This window comes from Orussus abietinus, unplaced genomic scaffold (assembly GCF_000612105.2).
Source record: "Orussus abietinus isolate OABI.00-Male unplaced genomic scaffold, Oabi_2.0 scaffold47, whole genome shotgun sequence".
Classification (NCBI taxonomy): domain Eukaryota; kingdom Metazoa; phylum Arthropoda; class Insecta; order Hymenoptera; family Orussidae; genus Orussus; species Orussus abietinus.
Genome location: NW_019396019.1, coordinates 554,271 through 577,501, shown reverse-complemented (window position 1 = coordinate 577,501; position 23,231 = coordinate 554,271). Strand labels below are relative to the sequence as shown.

General features: G+C 47.6%; 2 protein-coding genes across 3 annotated transcripts; one reads left to right on the top strand and one right to left on the bottom strand.

Annotated features, from left to right (window-relative positions):
• Positions 1-871: 871 nt before the first annotated feature.
• On the top strand, positions 872-1,568 carry LOC105695247 (dolichyl-diphosphooligosaccharide--protein glycosyltransferase subunit DAD1). Its single transcript, XM_012416626.2, has 2 exons — positions 872-1,176; positions 1,348-1,568. Exons 1-2 carry the CDS (start codon positions 972-974, stop codon positions 1,476-1,478), a joined length of 336 nt encoding a protein of 111 aa, XP_012272049.1. The 5' UTR covers positions 872-971; the 3' UTR covers positions 1,479-1,568.
• Positions 1,569-1,741: 173 nt separating this feature from the next.
• LOC105695244 (E3 ubiquitin-protein ligase AMFR) lies at positions 1,742-23,081 on the bottom strand. Of its 2 annotated transcripts, XM_012416615.2 has the most exons (9): positions 22,531-23,081; positions 22,366-22,460; positions 20,500-20,819; positions 15,869-16,126; positions 12,205-12,360; positions 6,327-6,649; positions 5,837-6,224; positions 5,543-5,760; positions 1,742-4,945 (listed from the first exon to the last, which is right to left on the bottom strand). In XM_012416615.2, exons 3-9 carry the CDS (start codon positions 20,755-20,757, stop codon positions 4,759-4,761), a joined length of 1,788 nt encoding a protein of 595 aa, XP_012272038.1. In that variant the 5' UTR covers positions 20,758-20,819; positions 22,366-22,460; positions 22,531-23,081; the 3' UTR covers positions 1,742-4,758. The 2 variants fall into 2 exon arrangements, with proteins under 2 accessions (XP_012272038.1, XP_012272037.1); XM_012416614.2 differs by lacking the exon at positions 22,366-22,460.
• Between the last annotated feature and the right edge of the window lie 150 nt (positions 23,082-23,231).

Sequence of the window (23,231 nt, the reverse complement as noted above, 5' to 3'; positions counted from 1 at the left end):
CTGGCACGGGATGCCAATACAATTGACACTTTTTATCTCGTAATATTCATTGAAAATTAAAGCAGTTTGAAACTTACCGCAGACTTCAAGATGGCGGCTCCAACGCCATCTTACCTGCGTTGGTATATTCATCGTTCCAGCTCGATTCAGACATTTTATCGTGCAAGAATTATAAAGCTGGCGGCAATCGATTTTCTTCGAAAGGTATGAGAGGATGAAACTTCTCTACAGGACTTGTAGTTCCCCCCTTCAAGGTAAGCGCAATTAATGCTTAATAGTACGAATCGGGGGACGACATCCTCAGGTTCCACGTACGATCCGTTATTAATTTCCCTACGCGCTACATGTGGCCGTACAGCGCGACCGTCACTGTTTAAGAAAGAAATTGCTTACAATAAAAACGGTAAAGCGGTGTTATACCCTTCCTTCAAATTATTTTCTTTGGATAGTTTAATAAATAGATCCACATGCGTGCGCAGCTTTTCTTCTCTGATTTGAAGTGATTTTTGTGATTTATTTATTTCTTCTAAATGAAAAATGGATATTCTACCTGAACAATTAGCACGTTCTAGAAAGAGAAACTACCAATAACGTTTATTGAAGGGATGCACTTTGGGGGGTTACAAACTTTATTTGTAACTCGGTGAAACGACGTTCAGTTCAGCGTTTGTGCTGCAATCTGTGAATGAACGGACGTATTGCTCACAGTCGATAGAGTAGAAAATGTCGTTATCGAGTGATATATTTTTATAACTGCAAAGATGAGGACCGCCACTCTGGGGGGTATCTGGTGGCAAGTGCGCGAGCCACCCGCACTCTCCACTGAGGGCAGCACGGAACGCGATCGCGCGACCCAACCGTGACCAATTTCCCAACTCATCTCTGGTCGCCGGTCTGCCACGCGTCGTTTGTTGCTCGTGTCAATTGAAATTCGCAAGCTTTCGGCAATTCGGAACAAAAATCGTAAAAAAATGTCCATCATAGCCGTTGTCGAAAAATTCGGGCAAGAGTACTCGAGAGGTACCCCGAAGAAATTGAAAATCATCGATGCGTACTTGCTGTACGTATTCTTGACGGGTGTCATTCAGTTTGTATACTGTTGCCTGGTAGGCACGTTCCCTTTCAATAGTTTTCTCAGTGGATTCATTTCCTGCGTGTCTTGCTTCATCCTTGGAGGTATGTACCATTATATTTATTGAGCATGTATAACTGTCAAGTCCTAGGATTAACAAGTCCACGCAACGTGCATCTTGTATTCTTCGTTCGTATCAAATTGATAAAACAAGAATATTTTATACCGTCTAGATGGAAGTTTAGTATACTATTTGTATATATATTTTGTTTCAGTTTGCCTCCGGCTGCAAGTAAACTCCCAGAATAAAAGCCAATTTCATGGGATAAGTCCGGAACGGGGGTTCGCCGACTTCATATTTGCCCATATTATCCTACATATCGTGGTCATGAATTTCATTGGATAAAACAATGATTTTGTATCTCCGTTTTGCACCAAACCTGTCATGCTTTCGTGTAATAAATTATTTTTGAATATATGTTCCTCGTGAAATTTGCAAGATATTTTTTTTACACCTTCAATGCAATTCAAACTATAAAATGTCAAAGAAGCGTCAGACTCAATGAGGAGTTAAGTAACGTAACTAGACCAATCTATAATATAATATATTTGCCTTACATATCGTTACAATGCTAAGTAATGGGACAGGTTATTAAGCAGGAAAGAACGTAGAACTTATCTCAATGTATATTTACAAGATATTAATGGAAGGATCGATAAACGATATACAAGGGTATAATTTCATAGGGTCGCAAAACCTTAGCTCTCGACTCTGCGAACGACAAATTTTTGTAAAAATAAAACGAGCCTCGATACTATCTCGGACAAAACTTTAGCGTTAATAAAAGAAACCAATAAAAACAGTTAAGACGCGGACCCTTTAGAAAGTATACTCTGAAACACTGACAGCTTCTTGACCGGTACGACAATTAAGATCGGAGTTCAGGCTCGGTGTCCGAAGTGTAACGATCGAATGGATGTCCTTAAAAAAAGTTACGCAGGTGCTCGATAAGAACAGTCTTGAAAGCACTCGCCTCCCAAAGTGCATCCTGCAAGAAGCCATCACGCAAAAATGCTAAAACGTCAACTGGCCCATCGGGCCGTACACAAAAAAGAAGTCGGTATCTCCCCAACGCAGCGTAATCGCCTCGCTTTCGCCTATTTCCGTTGCTTAAAACTCTACAAAATAAATAGCTCGATTAATACTAATGAAAGTGAATAAACACGGGATACCACCACTAAAATTCTCGTTCCTTATTATCGTAGATATCGACTCGACTTTAAATATCTGACTTTGAATAAATTCCGAACGGTTCGCGAGTTCACGTATGGTACTCGTGACGCCATTTTCGCATTTAATGGTACAACCGAACGCAAGGACGTAAATATGTATATTCACACTTAAGTTTCCTTTATATCACAAAAGCGAACTAGGAAAACCGAAGGGCGTACCGTCCGGCGTGTAGAAGAAAGAAAAATATATATATATATACGCATGTATGTATGTATGTATGTATGTATAATGCACTGAGAAAAGTTACGACGTAGTCAAGACGCGCAAGCTTCAATTTCATAGAGTAAATATCGAATCGAAAAAGGTACCTCGAAACTCTTCCTACGCTCGTTATCAAAGCTCCTGACTACACTCGAGGAATCGTTAAATAAAGTGATCCATATGCTGGAGAGCAACCGAACTATACTAGCTTATAATTATACATAGTTAGAGTATCTTCTATCGCGTCCTTTCGCGCGCCCAAGAACAATCGAGTCTCTCCGAACTGTAACAATTCCCGCCGAATCATTATTTGGCAACGTACGCTGCCTCGAATAAATTATTAAAGGGACACCGAGGACCTCTCGGGAAATATATCGTGCTCGTTGCGAACGATCGACGTCCTCTTCCCTCCCCTATTGTTACCTTTATCCGATTTAGGGTAGAAACTCGATCCAAGGTCCATTCAAAGGTGCCCGAAGAGGGAGTTCCCCGTCCGCGGGAAGTTGAATTTCTTGTACACGAGTTTGCTAATTTGGCAAACGCAAAGTCTATCTGAGTATCGGTCGTCCACGAATCAACGAAAGTGGCTTAACATTAAATACTGGAATAATTCGTCTCTCGAGCGAGCGTCCTAGCAATTTCCGACAAGACCGAACGTTACGTTAGAATGGCCCCGTTGTTAAATCGTACGCGTCGCGGTCGGAACCGTGAATTAACGAGACGCAAACCACGGTCGGACGACGAAGATACAACAAACGAAGGGCGGTTTGGCGTTATCAACGGCCACGACAATTGGAGACGCGATAAACGATCGGTCAAAGGGATGGACTCGCGGCGACGCGTTGCTTATTTTCCTCCTTCTTTCCCCTTTCCAGCCCCGGGACACGTCGATGACGATTAGACGGTAAATCGGCTGACAGACATTATGCTAAAATAAAATCCTGCCGACATCACGGAGGGAGACCCCAAGTGGTCACGACTTTTTATTTCCGACACCCCAAAGTCCCTCTCGATGCGACCGCTCATCGGTTCGTTCGCCTAAATACGATTACAAACGTCCTACTTGAGATTTGCCACTGGTTTAAGTAAAACTTCCTGTAAAAGACACAGCCGCCCTTTCCCCTCCGCGTCTCGATTCATTCCTCTTCCAGCTATCGTGCTTTCGCGTGCCCGATACACCTCCGTAACTCAATGTCTCTCCGAGATGCTTACCGCAACAATGGGATATTTTTTACGGACTTTCGACAGTCGCAGAGGACATCTATTCGCAGGACTTCAGGGCCTGGTGACAAAATCACAACGGAGATGGACATGACATCCGTCCCAATCGCCTGACATCTCTCTGACAAGATAAAACTAAATAATAATAGGTAGTCTCGCGCATCTCGCGGCCTATTGCTCATCAAAAAAAAAAAAAAGAAGCAACCTAAAAGTAGATTCCACAAAAGAAAAAAACAAAACGGGATTTTCCCAGGCCTCTGCAACGACTTTCGTCGTCACGCTACGAATGTCGACGATCCTGCAACCTCAAAAGCGTCATCGCTTAATATCCCTGTGCGGCAAGGGTAAGAATATCGCCTTTAGGATAACTCGAAAGCACGGTGCGCATTTTGCCGTTCTTTCGGTTAGCATTCGGCGTTTTCCCCCAGCGTCGAGGTCGACTATAATCGATGACGCGTTAACGCCGTGTCGCCGTTATCGCGTTATCAACGGTACGGTAGGTACGGATTGGACCACTTGGTAATCCGGATTATACCGCTCGACCATTCGACGCTGATACGTTTTTATCGACGGCCGACCATACATTGACGTTACTTCGGTGTCACCGGTGCACGGAAAGAACGATCGGCCGAAAACACGAGTCGGGTCGGCCGTGCTTTCGGCTAGCTCGCTCGTAATTCATATTTTGCGTCGACGTAAAGCATAGCTGACGGATGCGCTAAAACGGCGCGCCTACGTTGCACCGCGTGCCTCCCCCGCAAAATAGAAATCGCCCCCAGGATGAGTCTAAGGGCCGGGTGCTCTTCGTCACTGACGTTCGTCCACGTCTCGATGGAGCCCCAGACTCCCGAGAGCAGAGTTCTCTCCGTAAGCGTCACAGCTGAGCGACAGCTCTTACTATTAAGTCTTACTTAATTATTAAGTCGTGGGACCCAGCCATTAACGGATCGCCCGTCTAATAAATGCTCCTCTAAGAAGTGGACTCGATCGTCCTCCTCGGGGACGGGACCGCGGGCTCGGATTCCGACTTCCGGTGCTTCTCGAGGTACTTCCGGCGAGCCGTCAGCAGCATGTGCTCCTTCCGGCGTCGAAGGATGCGCTCCCTTTCCGCCGAGGACTTCGAGAAACGTCCGCCGAGGCTGGAGGGCTCCTCTCCGCTGAAATTGGAAGGCATCTTCAGTATCGCGAATCTCGATGATCCTCGGTTCTTGACCTATCGGCCAACGATTCGACGTTCAACCGTTAATCATCGCCTCGAGCAACTCCGGACCACGTGAACGTTAATGCCCGAACCTTTAAATGCGAACGCAAAAACGATTGCGATAAATCAGCAAGTACCCGTTAGAGCGATCTGACGTCTGGATATACGTGTTCATGAGTCTAAGTACCTCGACATTCAATATACACACAGGATCCGTTATTCCACACTACATCCCGATCTTGCGACACGAGGTGCACGGATCTGCCCTAGTTTTTACCTTGACTAGAACCAGTCTTCAAGACCGATTTGCACTTGATTCCGTAATGCACGGTTTAGCGTTGCCCTTTAACGCTGGTTTTATATATATATATATATATAAAATATCTCAATTATTGGCACTTACATTGTACGGCTTAATTGCATTCGACTATCGCGCCATGTTCTCCACGAGCGGGGAAAGGTCATTCGAGCTTGAATCGAATGGGCCGTTTTGATATCGATTGGCCGCCTAATGAAATATTAATTAAACGATAAGCGGTGAGTAATGGCAAACCTCAAGTCCCAGGAGTTTTGGGTCAACGGACTGGGCCAAACGTGGGTGGTGGTGGTCTGCGTTCTCGACACTGGTTCCGCTTCCGGCTCCTCGATAAGATGATAAGGCAGGGTCAACCTGCCGTCCAGGATGTTCTCGATGGTCAGCTCGACCGACCTGGTGACCCTGAGGTCCTCCAGGACGATGTTCCTGGGGTAATGCGGGAACAGCTGCTGCACCTGTGAAAGGATCCACGTTACCGATGGGTTCCTCGGGGTCGGTTCACGGAATGATCTCGAGTTCCTCGACACTCGCCTGTCTGGCCATGGCGTCCAGCTGGGAATTGCTGTGCGCCAGGGTAAGGATGTCGGCCCGAGGTCGATTATGCGTGACCTCGACCGAAAAACTCGGCAACCAGGCCACGTATCTGGAGCCGTCGAAGTGGAAGAAGTGATTCTCGTTCCTCCTAGCTGGGGGCTGGGTTTCCGGCGGTATCTCCGGGGTGCTCTCCCTGTGGTTGGCCTGCATGCTCAAGGCCTGTCGGCAAGTCGGACAGGAGGTGTCCTGCTCGAGCCAAGACTGCAGGCAGGAATTGTGGAAGAGGTGACCGCAAGGCAGCTTCCGGGCCGAGTCCATCTTCTCCCAGCAAATGGCGCAGTTGTCCGAGTTCTCCGCGAGCTCTTCCGCCGATGCCATGGGGTAGCTGGAAGGAGACGATTGTATCATTGAAAGCCTCCGATCGCTTTTGTTTATACGCTGTCGAGTGTCTCTTTAATTTTAGGACACTCCATGGACCGATACCCACTTCTGTTCCATGTGGTTCAGCACGGCCAGGTAATTCCTGTGCTTCGTTATCCTGCGCTGTATCTCGTGGAAGAGGTACCTCAGCTGCATGCAGATTACGAGGGAAGCCATGCTGAGGAAGATGTTGCTCCACAGCAGCATGTGGATGTGATGAAGCAGGTCCACCGCCAAAACGGTCAGCTCGGAGGCCAATTCGGTGTAATAAGCCAAAGATCCGCGTTTGTCCCAGGACCTTGGCGACGAGGTGCCCGCTCCACGTGTGTCGTACAGGTGTATGGCGTATCGCAGCATCACGTGGATCGTCCGCACTCCCAGGAGTATGCACTGCGATCGAAATAAAATCAGGAATTAGGAGGCCTCAAGACTAACTTCGGTAATTACGGGGTGAAGGAATCGACGTTACGGTGTTAACGAGGAAACCGAGTGGTGCGGTCGTTGCGTGGTGCGCCAGGAAGCGAAAGAAATTTCGTCGTTTCCGGTTCTTGCTCAACTTCATTGACGCATGGCGACATGCCCGAAGGTGGTATATCGTGCGGATGTAAACTTTCGCAGAAAAGTACCGGGGAGTGCTCGCGTGGGTTACCCGGTGGGAACAAGCAAAAGAAAGCCTGAACATATTCGTGCCCCGGGATTGCGCAATAATTATTAAACCATTGCATAACCCCCGGCGAGACTCGTATCAAGCGTAAACGAGACTGCAGCCGAAAGGTGTACCGAGACGTTTCGACGAGTTTTTGGCGGTGACACCGATCCAGGATTAATCGCCCCACCGACTCCATCCATTGTTGAGACTTTGCATTCTCCTGGGAATCTTCCTATTGGCCGATTAATCCCCCTTTTTATTCATTTATTCCCATTACTCGAATAAGGCAATTATCGCGCAAGCCCTGCTACTATCAGCCCCAACGACGCACTTTTACCCCGTAAACTGGTTCTTGGACACCGACTATCGGAGTTTAACAGAGCCAATGACTTGTTACAATTATATCGGAGAAAGAGGAGAGGAGCCACCGTTAAAAGTCAACAAGGGAGGCGCGTTCATCTGTCTGGAGGTTTTTAAAATCCCGGCTTGAGATTTAAACCATCAATCATACTCGGCGAGGTTATGAGCGCCACGCATTACGGGGCAATTCTTTCCCGAAGGAAAAATACGATTTATCGGCGGAGTCATCCTAATGGTCCGACACCATCTGCATTCGGAATTATTTCCCATCCGAGAACGAGCCACTATCGACTCATCGGAGAGATTGCCGACTTTCTCGAATTATCGGGACACACTCGGAGTGGAAAGAAGTGTCACTTCGGGTGTCGATTACGAGGCCGGGATATGGAACCGAGAGGACACTGAAATCGCCGAAGGTTGCCAACCCGGACCTTCGATTCCCCCAGATACGTTTCCAGGCCAATCTGCGCGTTCCTCGTCCCCCAAAAGAAAACTGATAAAAATACACAGAGGGAAATCTGGCGCAACGATCCAACACCCTGGCTCGAAGTCTTCGGGTAATCGTCGACGAACACAGTGGAATAAATAATTAGCGTAAATTAATTCCTCGTCTTGCAGAATCCGCATCGGTATCTCCTCGTGCACTTTGAACGGGAATATGACCATCAACCGGGGGAAGAAAGAAATTCCGAAAGTTTAGGCTAAAACGAGGCGACTCGGCCGTGGATCCCCAGTTGCGCTATCGGCAAAATACCCATATTCGTGTTATCAAACGAGGCCTGTGACTCACTTTAGAAGCCTATCGCAATGCCGCACGTCTCCTTTCTCAGGTAACGAGAAACACCGTTACGTCTCATGTCGTGTAACGGTTACCCGATGGTACCCGTTCCCCTGTCGTTTGATATGCACCGGTAACACCAGTGTCTCTATCACTTGAACGGCCCAAGGTTTTCTGGATAACTTATCTAAAAAATAAGCCTGGAAATGCTTGGCAAAATTTCCTTTTTCCATCACCTTTGTATTGGGGTGAACGGACTTTTTTTTTTTTCGTGTCTCTATCACTTGAACGGCCCAAGGTTTTCTGGATAACTTATCTAAAAAATAAGCCTAGAAATGCTTGGCAAAATTTTCTTTTTCCATCACGTTTGTATTGGGGTGAACGGACATTTTTTTTTTTTTCAATCTCGCTTGCGAGCATCCTCTCCATGTACATAAAATTGCGTACGAAGGCGCGTACAAGGATCACGGGGGAAATCGTTTATCAAAAGTAGGATGTAAAGGGATCGGCAGAGAATGCCAGAGGGCGTTTCTTTCGCCGACGACGGAATGGAAATTTCGCGCCAGCTTTTGTCAAATAGGTAAAGAGTTACTGCCTTCGGGCTTATGGAGAACACCAGGACAGAGGCCGGCGAGTACGTCGGCGGTTTCGTAATCGAGATTGTGCGCGACGCACTTGTAATTAACGACGACGGAGTTACGACGCCCTCGCCGATTCGCGGTACGTAAATCCGCGAGGAGTAGCGAAGGCGCGAAAAAGCGCGAAAAAGCGCGAAAAAGCGCGAAAAAGCGCGAAAAAGCGCGAAAAAGCGCGAAAAAGCGCAAAAGGTAGAAGACGAGACGGGTTTTTTGATTATCGATTATTTCCTTTTCCCATCTGATTGCAGGAACCGCAAGCGAGAGCCAATTAAGAAACGGGCGATTTTCTCTAGGGGGGAAATTTAACCCGCGAAATGAATGACGGATTCATTCCTAATCGTACCGACATTATTGCGGTTGCATCACTGGTGACGAAGGCAAAAGAGACTAATGACGCCAGAAACACGGCAGGGACAAGAATTATTTATTTCCTACGTGGAGAGAATCTCCTGGCGAGACGTGACACGGAATGCGGAGGACAATTGCAATCGTAATGGAATTAATCATCGTAGGAGATGGCGATGAACGTACATTAATTTTCAGGTGATCGATGCAAAGTCGATACAGTAATCCGTTACACGATAACTAACCGTAGATACAACTGTTTCTATTATTAATCATTTTTAAAGGCATACTGAACACTGTTCTTTTTTTTTCTTTTTTTTTTCCATTACGTTGAAGTTAAGGACATTTATTCAAGGATACTGAAAAACCGCGTTCGTCACGATGACGAATGGCAGCGTTAAGGAAACGGTGACATTCTCGGATATCAATTATGAAAGCCTCGCGTCATGTTGAAAATGATAACGTACGCCTGGAATTCCGTCTAGTCGTAATCTTAAACGGGGATTATTAACGATCATGGCCAATCAACAAAATCGTATTACACGTTGCAATGCAAAGGTGACCGGAAAATGCGCTCCATACTCCTGGCACCTTTTACTTCATTTTTTTTCGCATTCTTTTTCTTTTTCTCGCAGCCGACTCATAAAATGAGAATAGGAGACCGTTCAACCGATCACGTTTTCAAGGTAAAATTATTTCCGACCACCTGACCTTCCCGTCAATCAAATAATTCGTTGAATTATAAACAAACGTTGAAGTAGGCAGAAATAGCTCTACAAGGCGAGGGACGCTTTTAGCACATCTCGGATGTCAATTAAGAAAGTGAAAATCTGCCCAGAAATCGAAAACCCGAGGTGTCATTGGACATCGCTGAATGCGTCTAGGACCATTCTCGAAATGATTTCGTAATATGCTTGTTTACCAGCGAGTTCAACGGCCAGTTCCCGACCGTTTAATACCGACATATCAACGAGGCAATTGCCGCGAGATTTCGGCTCGTGATTGACTGCGTTGGAAACGTCAAAGAGTACATAGCGGCAAAGACCCACTATTTCAACAGCGGGATGACTCGGAAATCACGAAATCAGCGCCAAGGAACGACACCTCGGCGACCTAAATATAATAAATATAATAAACATAATAAAAAACAGAAGAGCCACAACAACCCGGCAAGAAAAATTTTCCCATACATGAAATTCGATAAAAATTGTCAGGATTTCACATTGGAGTAATTTGAAGAAATTTCTGCGGATCCGGAGGGAGGTATGATAACGACTCGAATTGTCTTGTGCGATGGTACACTCGATGCCGAAGAAAAAAAATAAAAAAAAATAAAACAAACGAACGGCGTTACGTAAAGAGCCTCGGAAGTCTCTCCCCTCTCCTCTCGTAAGAGCTCTAATATTCCGGTATCCTTGATTTTTCTACCTCGCCTCTCGCGCGCCATAATCCGGAAACTGGAACAATAAGAGCAGAACAGTTACCGGTTACGCGATCGTTCCAATTTCAAGGACTCCCGGGGCTCGAGCGAAGTGAAAATCGAGATACTCCCCCCGGGGCGAGGAATTAAATGAAATTATTCCGAGGAAGGAATTTCAATTGGATTTAAATCGCGTATATCTTCCGGGGGTAACGAATCTATCACGTAAAGGTGACCCCGTCTGATATCGTCGGATTTCGACGGGGCAACGACTCCGTACAAACGAAGACCTTCGTCCCAATCACCGTGATATGATTCAATGGTGAAGTCAACACGTCGGGTCATTTTTTTCGTCATATCATGGCCATAAATCGCCTTTGCGAGCGCCCTCGTTTTATTATCCTTATCGACGCTGTAAACGGCAGCGGGACCAATTGATCCTAGAAGACGACCCGGTTTCAACGATCCATCGTCTCATATTTAATTACACCCCCAACAAGATGAAATCAACGTTGGAGAGCTCTTTTTAGAGCGACCCGAAGAACTTGTAAAAATTCAGGAAGTACCGAAAGGCGATCTCATCCCGGCAAGGACCTTCGAGCAGAACCTCGCAGTGGAAATCGTCTTCGATCGAATGGAACGATCTTCGAGGATCGGCTATTTGCTCCGAAAATGTGCATCGTCCTTGCGACATTCTCCTCCACTCCCACCGTAATCGACACCTGTTGGTCCTGATATCCGAGGAGATATCATCGAGCGAGTCGACGTCCTGGGGAATGGTCTTCGTGTCCTTCCTCTGGACTCGATAGGGAGCTGCAAGTGCAAGCTGCAGTGCAGGTGGCACTGCAGTAAGATGGATGCAGCCTGGAGAACGCACGTCCGCCTACATCCCCCATTCCGGCCCAAGAACGAGCCATTTAATTTCCGTAAATTTATGAATTCATATGCCTGCAATTTTATAAACCGATAACACCTCGTAGATATGGGGGAAAAAAAATACGGATGTACGATCGGACCGCGGAAAGGTTAAATCCCGAGCGCACTTTCGTCCCCGAGTCGAAGCGATTCCGTGGCCGAGGTTCTACGGAAACGAAGCGCTGCCAATACTGCAATTGTGCTGCAATGAATCTTACCCTCGTGGAGTTACTGGCAGCGGTTCCTGGCAGTTCGCTTTGCTCCTAGTAAATGGTTATCGCCTCACCGGGACAGCGGTATTGCGGGAAGCACGTGTTCGACGGTCAACATTTCCTATCGACATCGACGAATCGCCGATGTTGCGTCGTTGATGCTTACAGGACGAGGAGCAACCATTTGTGCCCATAATTATGAAAGTGGTCTAAGTCATATATTTTTTGTTTCGAAATTACATTGAATTAATTTCGTTTGAAATAATATGGCGTGAAATAACTGATAAACTCTTTTTTTTTTTCTTAATTTTGACTTAGACCACTTTCATAATTATGGGCACATTTGATCAGCTGTTTTCGCGAGCACGCGCCTCCGGCTCTACCCCGCGTGCTTCTAACGGCGGTTGTTACCACAAGTGGCTTTGATCCACTTATTGTAATTAATCACCCTAATTTCCTGCCATTCCTCTGCTCTCAAGGCAGGACCTGGACCGGAGGAATAATTTTACGATTCCAGAAAAATGCAAGGATCCAGTGGCCGCGACCAACGGGTCAAATGGTTCCTCGCTCTGGATTCGGGAAGGTGAGAATAGATATCGATGGCCCCGCGCTGCAAAAAGTAACTCACCTCGGCCGCCATGAAGGCGAACGTGTTGAAGGACACGAAGAAGAAGGCCGCGGCGAAGCAGAGGAGCAGCATGAAGGAGGAGAGCGCAAGAATGGCGGTGAGGAGTCCCAGAAGACGAGCGTGACTCCACCCTGGCGTCGTCGGCGAGAAGGAAAGCTGGAAAAAGAAAAATCAAAGCGAACCCTTTTAAATTCGCCGTACAAGAAATCGCGACCCCTAGAGATATTCTCAGGAAAAAAAATAAAAATTACGGAAAAGGATAAAAGCAACCGGCCAACCTTGCGTTTACTTCGACCCCTTCGTAAGAGGCAACTGCCCGAGTCGGTGGACACCGGTTTAAAATTGATACGCGTTTATGAATTATTTAAGTGCGTACTTGGTGGATCCATTGTTGAAGAAAAAAAAAAAAAGGAACAGCAGGGGGGAAGGACGTGCTCGCAAGAATGGCACCGGCGTTGCCTCGAATCGTGCGGATACAATGGAGGAGGTGTTAAGACCCAATGTCGACTCGACACGGGCATTATGCATCAGCGAATGCGACTTTTAAGGAGAGCCACTTTTGCCTCGAAACTCCCGGTAAATACAGGTGGCGTAAACAAGAGACATTAAACGCGAAGAGACGAATTACCCGGCGTAACGACCGGTCAATGAACCATTTACCTACAATTACCCATTCGGCAGTCGGCCACTAACGATCATAAATAAAATATGAAACGCGCTACAGCGGCGATAAACTGCATCTACATTTTGCATCGCAAGTACGATGCCCTTGGAAAATGATATTTTCCAAGGGAATTAGTATATAATACTCATCGCGACATATTTAAGACTCGAGGGGTTCATCCCTCCCCGAAACCCTTTTATATGCCAGTAGTTACGTACGTGTTTCAATACGTACCCCGTTCACCCGGTAACCTCTTTAACGCTATTGGATTAAATTAACGGGATTGCAGGATTCTTTATTTTATTGCATAACGGAGAACGACGCGTCTTCCGCTCGGGGCAAAAATAGCTCGCTTAAGGTCTAAACGCTTCCCGAAATTCTGGGAGCTCCTGCCTACATTTTCTATTATATCTTTTATTCTTTTTTTATCTTCTTTAGCTGTACACGTCCGCCCTCATCCATTCCTGTAACGAGAAGGTCGTCGAAGAATCATCCGGCATTCATGACAAGACCTCTTACGTCAAGACGCCCGCGCACTCCTTGTACAACATTTAGGTGACGCTTTGTACGAGAGACCTCGGTTCGGATTCTTTCGTTATTCCTCGGCGACAATTAAAGCGTCCTCAGATTTAACGACGACGTAACGTCACGGCCAATTAAGCCGGGAAATTGATCGGAAAATCCGACCGACGACCGGCGTCGAGGCGACACGCGCCGGGAGACGCCTGGGTCATTTCGCAGATTATTTATTTTCGACGCCCTCAAGGCCCCGCTCGCGAATGCGCCCGAAATTTGGAAGGTTCCGTAAGGGAACTTGGCAGCGAACCAATTTGCAGAGTTAAGCAATCCGCTGAGTGTACACGGAAAAATCAAGACCCGACAAATTCAGTCGCAGAGTCGCGACTGTCCAGGAATGATCGATTTTTCGACCAGGACCGTTCTGCCTGCCATCATTTTCCCGCCCGCCTAAGGATGCGCATTCGCTCGACATTGACAACGAAACGTCCGAGCCAATGGCCACCGATGATTTTAACTAGCCAATTATGCAATTGCAGCGCAATGTAACGACGGAGCCACGCAGAGGTGCCCAGAATACCCGGATCGGTGGAAGATGCATTTTCGAGTACTGCAAGCCGGGATTGCGCGTTCGCTCGGATATCTTCATAGCGAATAAATGACGTTATCTCGATCTAGGACATTTTACGGATTTATTCCCGGCGAATGGAATTAATTTTAACCAACCAACCGGTGTCCACAGTTAAGAGAGCACTCTAGAGGCGAATAAATGTCCCGCTGACAGAGGACGGTGTTACAATTTGTTACAGTCAAATAACATTTATCTGCCGGTCTACATGTTGTAAGCGAAATCCTGACTTTAGAATCTGGTCTCAGGTAACGAGAATGAATCTAAATCCCCCGGCGATTACGGCCTCAAGGTCCGAGTAGAAGTTTATAAAAATACTCCAAATAACCAAGATAAGCCGACCACCGGGAATAATCTTTATCATTAAAGATGCATCTCGGAGCTCACGGTTATCCCGACCACAGAGTTGCACCGACTATGTTGCAAGGTTTGCGCAAGCTTCGCACAAAACGAATAGATCTGGCACAAGCTCGACTCGTAATCTGCGATATAGCGGCGATTGGTACAGATTTTGCTATTATAGGGTCGAATCGTCCAGAAACGGTATCGTTGCAAAATCCACGCCTTTTCGAAACTTCCCCGGGAATGAAGTGACTTACGTAAAGCTATTCATAATTCTGAAAATGAATCACAATTAAGCGCAATCAGTTTCAAGGTAAAGGCTCTCGAGCTTGTTTAATCGATTCCTCTGTACCAAGAATAGAGACGATTCAATCCTTTTCGTCTAAACCTTCTCGATTTACCCTGTAAAAATATGCAAACTAAAGAAAAAAAAAAAATTCCGACAATATCTCCCCTTGAAATAATAATTAATAAGTCGCTAAATAATTTTCTGATGACAATTCCTCGGCGCACGTCCGAAGTGCTCGAACCGTTCTGGTCGATGAAGAACGTAGAGAGACTAAATGCTCCAGTATTGTGTAAGGATACTTCGACACTCGTTTCAAGTACTCCTGCTGAATTTCGAATAAGGTGTCAAGGACTTGTCGTCCCATGCACGTCCGTCCAAAGTCATCGACGATCTTCGACGACGGGAATACCGTTCGGTTATTTATCATTTATTTTTCCTATCCTTATTCTTTCCGTCGAGATAATTTTCTATTAGCGGCGCGACCGCCGTCTTCTCTTGAGTTACCGGGCGTGAAAATGTATCTAGTTGCACAAGTTAACCAGACGATACTTTTACAGTCGTAAGTAGGTTAAACCCGAGTGCTTGTCCTCGGCAACAGCCTTTCCGATCCCAACGGAGCCAATCGATCAGCGAGATCAATCGAAACGCGCATAAGAACCCTGCTTCGAATCGTTCCCCATTGTCGAGGCGCTCTTATTTATTTTTTACCTTATATATTCGGAGGTAATTTACCGTTTAAAAATTTTACCCAGCCAGAAGACCGTTGACCACCCTTGCCAAAATATGAGAGACCGTAGGTTACCTCTATGCACCGTGCACACAGGGTGCACCGATTTCGCACTCTATAACTGCAACGCGGTATACAACAGCTGGCGCAACTGCGCCAGAAACTACGCTCGTATACGAGTTACGTCGATAATTATTAATATATCCTGACACGACATGCCACTTGCGGCCTGCATTGTTCCTACAAAACACATCCGCGACTCCCTGCGTTACCTGTGACTGGCGAATCCGAGTCACTGTCTATCACCATCCGGAACCCGGAAGTTCTTTCCTAGTGTTAAAAAAAAAATTTATAACACGGAAATTAGCATGGTTTATGAATAGGAAAAAATACCCAGAGCTGCCGGGGGTCCCTCCCTTGGCAGTGGAAAAAACGTGGGTTGCCACGATGTCGGGTGTTCGTTAAAAAAAATTCTCTTAACAACGAATCCGCACTCACGTATTCGAATCGATCCTTGCAAAGCTGGCTCAGGAGGCTCAGGAAGCCCAGAGCCGTGAACCAGGCACACCATAAGACCACCTCGTCCATGTACTGCACGTTGAGGACCCCGAAGACGAAGATGAACTTGTAGAAGATGAAATTCCAGAATTTATCCTTAAGATGCTGCCTCTCGGAGACGCGGAGCTCGCCAAAGACGAGCTTCTGGATGGACTTGCCCAGCAAGATCAGCACGCAGTACGCCATGTTGATAAGGGTCTAAACAAAAGGGTAAAAGATACAACGTGAGAAAAAAAAAAGGTTCTACCCTTGATTAAACATTATTTCTAGAGTTTAATAAATTTATTACATAGCCTCTGCCACGCACAAACGTCTGTGCACCGTGCTTCAAATTGCCTTTCTCCCTGGGACAACCTTTGCTCGAAAACGAAAGTAGCTCCAACCATAACCCCGGAAGCATCGAGCCAGAATAAACGAGAGATCGACGCAAGAATTAATGAAAAGTAATTCCGTTTTTCCCCGTAATAGCCGACACGTCACCTCGTGCAGAAATCATCATGAATATCAGGGGGACTATCAATCTTCTCGTGGAGTTACTAACTCAGAAATTACAAGGTACCATTTGATACGCATTAATGTCCCTGCTTGAAAAACAACCGGAGAGAATAAAAAAAAATCCCATTACCCATTTTAGTCGTATAAAAATTGTAATAAATTAAAATCGATTACCGCGGTTCGATATGTCCACCCTAAATGGATCCCCAAAAATTCCGCGATAATTCCGTAAATTTCCCGTCCAGTTCCCAATTAGGAAATTAAGTCACCAGGGTACGCCCTCGAGTTACGTCCGCGAAAGCCACCTCTTCGAAATATAATCTCCTGTATAAATTCCAAATAAATTCCCCGCGAATTCCTCGAAACGCTGAAATATCCACGAAATTGGTTGGCACTCGTTTCCGCAAATTCCGAAAATAAAACGAATTTCGAGCTTTCCCGCGTTTGAAGCGCGACCTCGCGTAATTGCTCTGCCCCCCCCACGTAGTGACACCCATTTGGCGATTACTTTTATTTCTCTCTTCCTCCTCCCCCCATTTTCTCTTTTTCTTCTCAAAGAGTTACATAAACGGCCGACATTTGCCAGTGTTACGTGAACGGATTAAACGCGATAGGGTAGCGGATCGAGTGCGCGGTTTCTCTGGGAACTTTTCTTCTCGAGCTCTTCCGCGTGCAGTCTCGGGTGCGGAAAAGTACATGTGCCGGCTCTTTAGCGAGGTCGCAGCACCGAGACCACTTAAAGTTACCTATTCGAATCAAGTTTGTAACCCGAACGTTCAGAAAACTCGATAATCTACCGAAAATATTAATATAATCTATCGAATCGCGCCATTGGATGCGAGCGACTCGTCAAATCGTGAAAAAAAAATTATAAAAATGTAATCCTGCCTGAATTTGATACGACGATTTTTTTTTCTGGGATAAATAGGATAAAATGGATGTACAAACGAGAGCGCAAGGATAGGATCGGATTTATTCGCTCAAAGAGGTGAAAAAACGACCGGAGACTGGCGAGAGACCGGTCTGAGCCTCCAAGGTGTGACGCGGTCTTTTGGATTTGTTTCAGCGAAAGGCAAAAGCACTTTTCAAGCTTAACCGAGGTTGTGGTCGGAACTGGTTTTAAGAGGAACAACGCCGGGTCAAGAACGACTGGATAGAGCAGGTCAAAGGTGGCGTAAACCGACCCTTTTATCGACTCGTCCTCCCCCTCGGTCTTCCGGATCCCGATCGCAATTCCCATTTTTTATTCGGCCCGATCACCGCCATTAACGACGCAATTATTATTCAACGTAAAGTCCCAATCGTCCCGAAGATTCGCTTCCACTCCCCTCGAGATCTGCCGCCCCGTCGACATTTTTCTTTTTTTTTTTTTCCCTTAAAATGAGTAGCACAATTCCGCTGCACCCGGCATGGCGAGGAACGAATAGACGCCTTTACATAAGAGATAGGTGAAAGTCTACGAAAGCGAACGAATAGCACGTTCCAGTGTTTACTCTTGAATGTCCATACGGAGCGAGTAATTGACCATAAAGAACGGAGCAGAAACCAAATCTCCGGGAAAAGTCCGGGCATAAAAAGAAACGAAAGGAATACCAGATGAAAGATCCCTCCTCTTCCCAGCCTCCGGTTTTTCCTTTCCTCCTTTCCGTACAAACATTTTTCCAATTTCCCCCCTCCCCAACCTGCATCCATTCCGCGTTTCGCCCGGAACACGTGGTGGGATTAAAAATAGAAATAGAGATGAAAACGCACCCGCGGCAAAAATCCAATAAAAATAAAATCAGCGGTCCCTGGGAATTTCATCGAGATCCGGCGGATTTAGCGTCGTTTCCGAATTCCGTAACCACCGGAGGGCATATCCTATCGAGCCGGGCATTTCGTGTCTCCCCGTTAAACGGCCTTTAACGAGCGAGAAGCCACGCGCGAGCGAGAGAGCGATTTGCAGCCGTGACATTGGTCCGTTGGGATCGTTGCAACACCTCTGGCATGGCGAGGCCCTCTAATGCGTTTGACTTTCTCATTGCCAAGTAAGCGAGCCTATATAGAAAAGGTCACTTTATTTTAGCCGACCGCGGAAGTCCTGGCGCCCCGGAAGCCCCGTAACCGTCAAGGTGACGAGTCCTAAAGGACTAGTTTCAAGATACACGTCAGCGTACAAGTCGAGGACCCACGTGTCCTTTCTCGCGTTCCCCGACGTACAATAGTAGCTCGAAAATTGGCTTTCCAAATATTTCCCAATTTTTTCTTATCGACCTCCCTTCGTCAGGACCTCCTCGAAATGATCCCTGCCAATCGAGCGGGTCCCGTTACCGAAGAATGGAAAGAAAAACAGAGAGAACTCGAACTCCACGTGTCGTTGGCCGTGACGTCCGCGACACGTCACCGCTCACTAGATCGATACACGCCCAGGAAAATAACAGAGCGAGCACCAGGGGTGGCGTTTCTTCCCCGCGATTAAAAAAAATAAATAAATAAAAGAGAGGGAGAGGTACAATAATCCAGTTTTTTTCACCTCATCCGGAAAGCCGATTCCACGGGTTTCAGGGATTTTTGATGGGAAACGAGGAAGATAGATGGGCCACGTGGATTTGATACCTTCGGAGCGAAATTCATTACACGGTACGCATAAATTCTCCCGCTAAAGCGAAGCCCTTGTTCCTTTCTTTTACGTATCCGCTAGTGCTTACTCCCCGAGTGAATTTCTTTTCGTATCGGCCTTTAATGTGAAACGGGGATAAAAATGTAATTTTTTCTCAATTTTACGAACTATCGTCCAGACGTTCATCGGGAGGAGGTCGGTCACGAGGCGCGAGTCACGAATCGAGAGAAGCCAACGAGACCTGGCATGGGTCCTGCACTTTCCCCGGCGACTCGGCTCGTACGATTTCAGAATTTCTCAAAACCCATTGTACTCGGGCCAAGTGGAAGAAGAGGTACGCGTGTCGTTGCGGAAACCTCTCTTGGTCGTTCCGCGGGTGCGCGAGGTTCCCCATTATGAATACCCACGGGAAACGGCGACTCGGGACTAATCCAGTGAGCCGTTGATTTCTCTCTCTCGATATCCGAGCACGTGAGGAACCAGGCCGCGGGCTTTACGGCCAGGAAAGGACCAGAAAACGTGAATTCTCCCCTAACCCTCGGCTTTAGAATTTCGCTCTCAGTTTCCGACCCACGGTTCCCTACCGGGATTCAGGTTGAGGGAAGAGGAGAAGGCCCCTGGGAGTCACGTCCACGTGGCGGATTTCTACGAATCGGTTCAACCTCTCGGTCTCGCCGTGCCGCGGAGAGAAACCGGAGAATCGGTGAGTCAGCTGGCCGACGTGGGTGGCTCGACCTAGCCCAGAAAAAACCACCGACGCCGGAAGCGAGAAAAGAGGGCCGCGTCTCGACGCTTAATTCCCTTCCATGGGAGAATTAATCCCGCCGCGGCGAAATCGCGAATTGGGTCCCACGAGGGCATCCCGGTCAATCGCCGATTAATCTGCGATGAAATCATCGGGCAGTGATTTCATTACGAGGGCTCGATATAACCGGGTATAAAGTCCACGGCGAAGTAGCGATCGAAATTAAAGCGTTACTCTAATAGGATCTAAAATCGATCTCTCCGGCTCCGATACCGGACCAGTCGGCCTCCCCGAATGTCTCGTGTTACCCAGCCGACCTCATCTTTCCAAAAATAATTTCGATCCACTCCCGAAGACCTTTACCCAAGACAGTCGCGGAATCGGCACAGGGCGCAGATCAATGAGACCCCGCTCGTTATCGGTGCTATCGCGTTACGCCGATATCGACTCGAGACGATGAATTAACGAAATCCAACGTCACGCAAAGCGGATAACGCGACCCTTGAGCAAAGTGTATCGTTTGCTCGGCGTAATCTATGCTCCTTCGGCCATCTGGCCACGCCGGAGAGAGTTGGTTCTCGAGGAAATAACAAAGCATTGCGATAACCCCGGCTTTCTGCCTCGACATCGGGTTCGTACCTGGTTCCGTGGATTCTGTAAAACGGGGCAAAACGTCCGATCGTTTAGACCGGTGGATTAAATCGGGGAAACTCGTCGAAGACCCGGACTCACCCAGATGCATCCCGGCTCCTGGACCATGCAGGCCAGGAGCTCCTTCAGGTGCACGGCGAAGGTCCTTGGATCGGTTGCCGTGCCGTTCCCGGTGACGTTGTCTCCGGGAACGGCGATGCTCGTGTGATTTGTCCGCCATGCCGGGTCCTTCACTATCTGTGCGGCATAGTAGACCGAGCAGGAGAGAATCGCGACACTGATGGTCGTGTAGACGCGAAGACTCGGGACCGGCAACCGGTCCAGGAACACCATCGGCATGTTCCGCTCAATTTTTGCTTCTTAGCCCGAAAAGGCCTCCCAAGAGATGTCCAATGTCCGCCCTGGAAGAGAAAAGAAAAAGTTCGTTAGTACAGGTGATTAGCAACGAGCAATTGTTGCAACGAGACGCGATGTAACATTATCGCCGTTACGTTCCGCCTGGACTCTCCTTCATTTTTATGTTTTTTATTACTATGTACTCTCCTTCATTTTTATACATATCTTTTCCGTTTTATTCTAGGAGGGTGCGAAAGTTCCCGGGAAGATAATACGCGCAGGAGTGACATTGAGAGTCGCGATTCACGGCCGAGGAGAATTCACCGCGTCATGGAGGAGTTATCGGAGCTGTCGCAACGAGCAAAGTGTGAAAACATACGGAAAACGAAAAATACGAAAATGCATAACCGGGCAGGCGTTGGGTCTCCCGTGATAAGAGGTCCCGAGTGCGTCGATATCGGAGAGTGGATACCGGTAAACATAGGTCTGGGTCTACACCGATAATTCGAGTTGACTCTCTCCACGGGCCGATAAATCGCTAGTTAATTTTACTTCTCGCTCAGCCGAGCGATCCGAAAATTGCGTTCTACTTTCCTGACTTGCGAATCGTCGTACGCGTTCCCAAATCGACTCTTTAATTATTATCCATTGCGAGGATTCTGATCGGCCCCGCGTAGACATCGTAAATCGTTGCATAAGAAAAAAAAAAATATATATATTTCGCGTACAAAACACTCGGAATGGGAAATGTGCAATGGTATCGGAAATAGTACATTGCACGGGCGCAGTTTCTGCAAAGGACAACGACCCGACCCGAAGTCTAATTATCCCGGAAGGAAATGGCAAATTACCGCGTCTCGCGGGCGTAAATTGAACGTATCGACACTTCTACCGGCAGGATGATAATTCTATTATTCCTAATAATAATGATTACGTAGTGTATAACGTAATTACGCCGAGTGCCGGGAATAAAACGTACCGGCTGCGTTACCAACCGCGTAATAGACTTTCGCCGGTCGCCTTGAAATCTCGTTCCAAAGACATTCTACTCGCCGCAGTATCATTCTTACTTACAAATTATATAGTATAACGCGATACCCGCGTGGACATAAATAAACCACATAAATCGTGCTACCGACCGTGATAGCCGTTCGCGCGATAGCCTTCAATTAATTCCAAATTCACTCGGTTGCATTGCGAAAGCCTGCGAAAAGGAATATGGTACCTCTCATCGAGGCACATAAGAGAAGAATCATTCGAGCCAGACAGTAACGCCATTAAATACTCGTTAAAATACTACAATTCTATAGAAACGGTAATGCAAACCTATTCCTAACCCTGGGCTTTGAAGTAGAGCTATTTAAAACCCAGGAAGGAAGTAAAAGAACGTTTAAAAACCTTATAACGTTTCCTCCTATTTATCGGAAGACCAAGTTCTATCGTTTCCTGGAGTTTAAACTAGTTCTCTGGAAGAAGCTCGTTAAACTACCGCAGCCTGGCTCGAAACATCCTCGTCCGATATACAGTGACGAAAGACACCGTTCGTACGATGCTCTTCGCAGCTTCTCTCATAAGATGCGTGACCTCCTTTCGAAAAGCTCTACTGCGTACCGGTGGAAGTAGCTCCTACTGCACGCCGTAGAAACTCGACGACGAAGAAGTACGTCTAGGGCCGAGGTGAGACGTCTCGAAAGGGCTCGGGAAGGCTTCAAACCGGGAAAAGAGTCAAACTCGGGCAAGAGGGGGACTTAGGTTAGAAGCAGGTCGGATAATTACCCTGTTCTCGGCGGAGAGTCCGGCTGAGGGTGTCGCGGGCGGTCCTCAAGTGCGGCACATAGCCTCACCGACCGGACGCGGCGGATTTCGGTTTCCTTCGGGCACGGAGAAGGTTCGACTGTCACCACCCGTCAGAAGGCGGCCGACGTGGTCGTCGACGCGCTCGGCCGACTCGGCGCACATTTGCGCCAATTCTCGGGGAAAGCCGCGGCCCCGGGGGTGGCCGTTGCCGGCGGCGGTCGAGCAGCTCGCCAAAAATCTGTGCCTCCCGGTTTATTTTGGTCGCGTGTGGTGTTTATCGCCTCGGAGGTGTGGACGGTGACGCGCGCGCTCCTCGCCGCTACGCGCGGCGTCCGAGTCTCCGAGAAACGCGGCGCGACGCCGGCGAGATCAAAGCCAGGAGGCCCGCGGTTGGGCGCACGATGAAACCCTTTGACGCGACGCACTGGATACGAACGCACCTTTGACTACACTCGCGACTGGCACTCGCGGCACGGACGTGCACGAATGAACGGTCGTCGCGGGACCTCGGAGAACTATCGATGCGGCGTTGTCCAAGCGCTGCCTGCAACGGACGATGACGCCACCGCGAAGAGGAGCGGCGCGCTCGACGGGTAGCGGCGTCTCGATCGTGGCGCCATCTGTCGATGCGCTCGTGAACTACGTACCTGTAACTACGAGATGTCTCCTCTATCTCGATA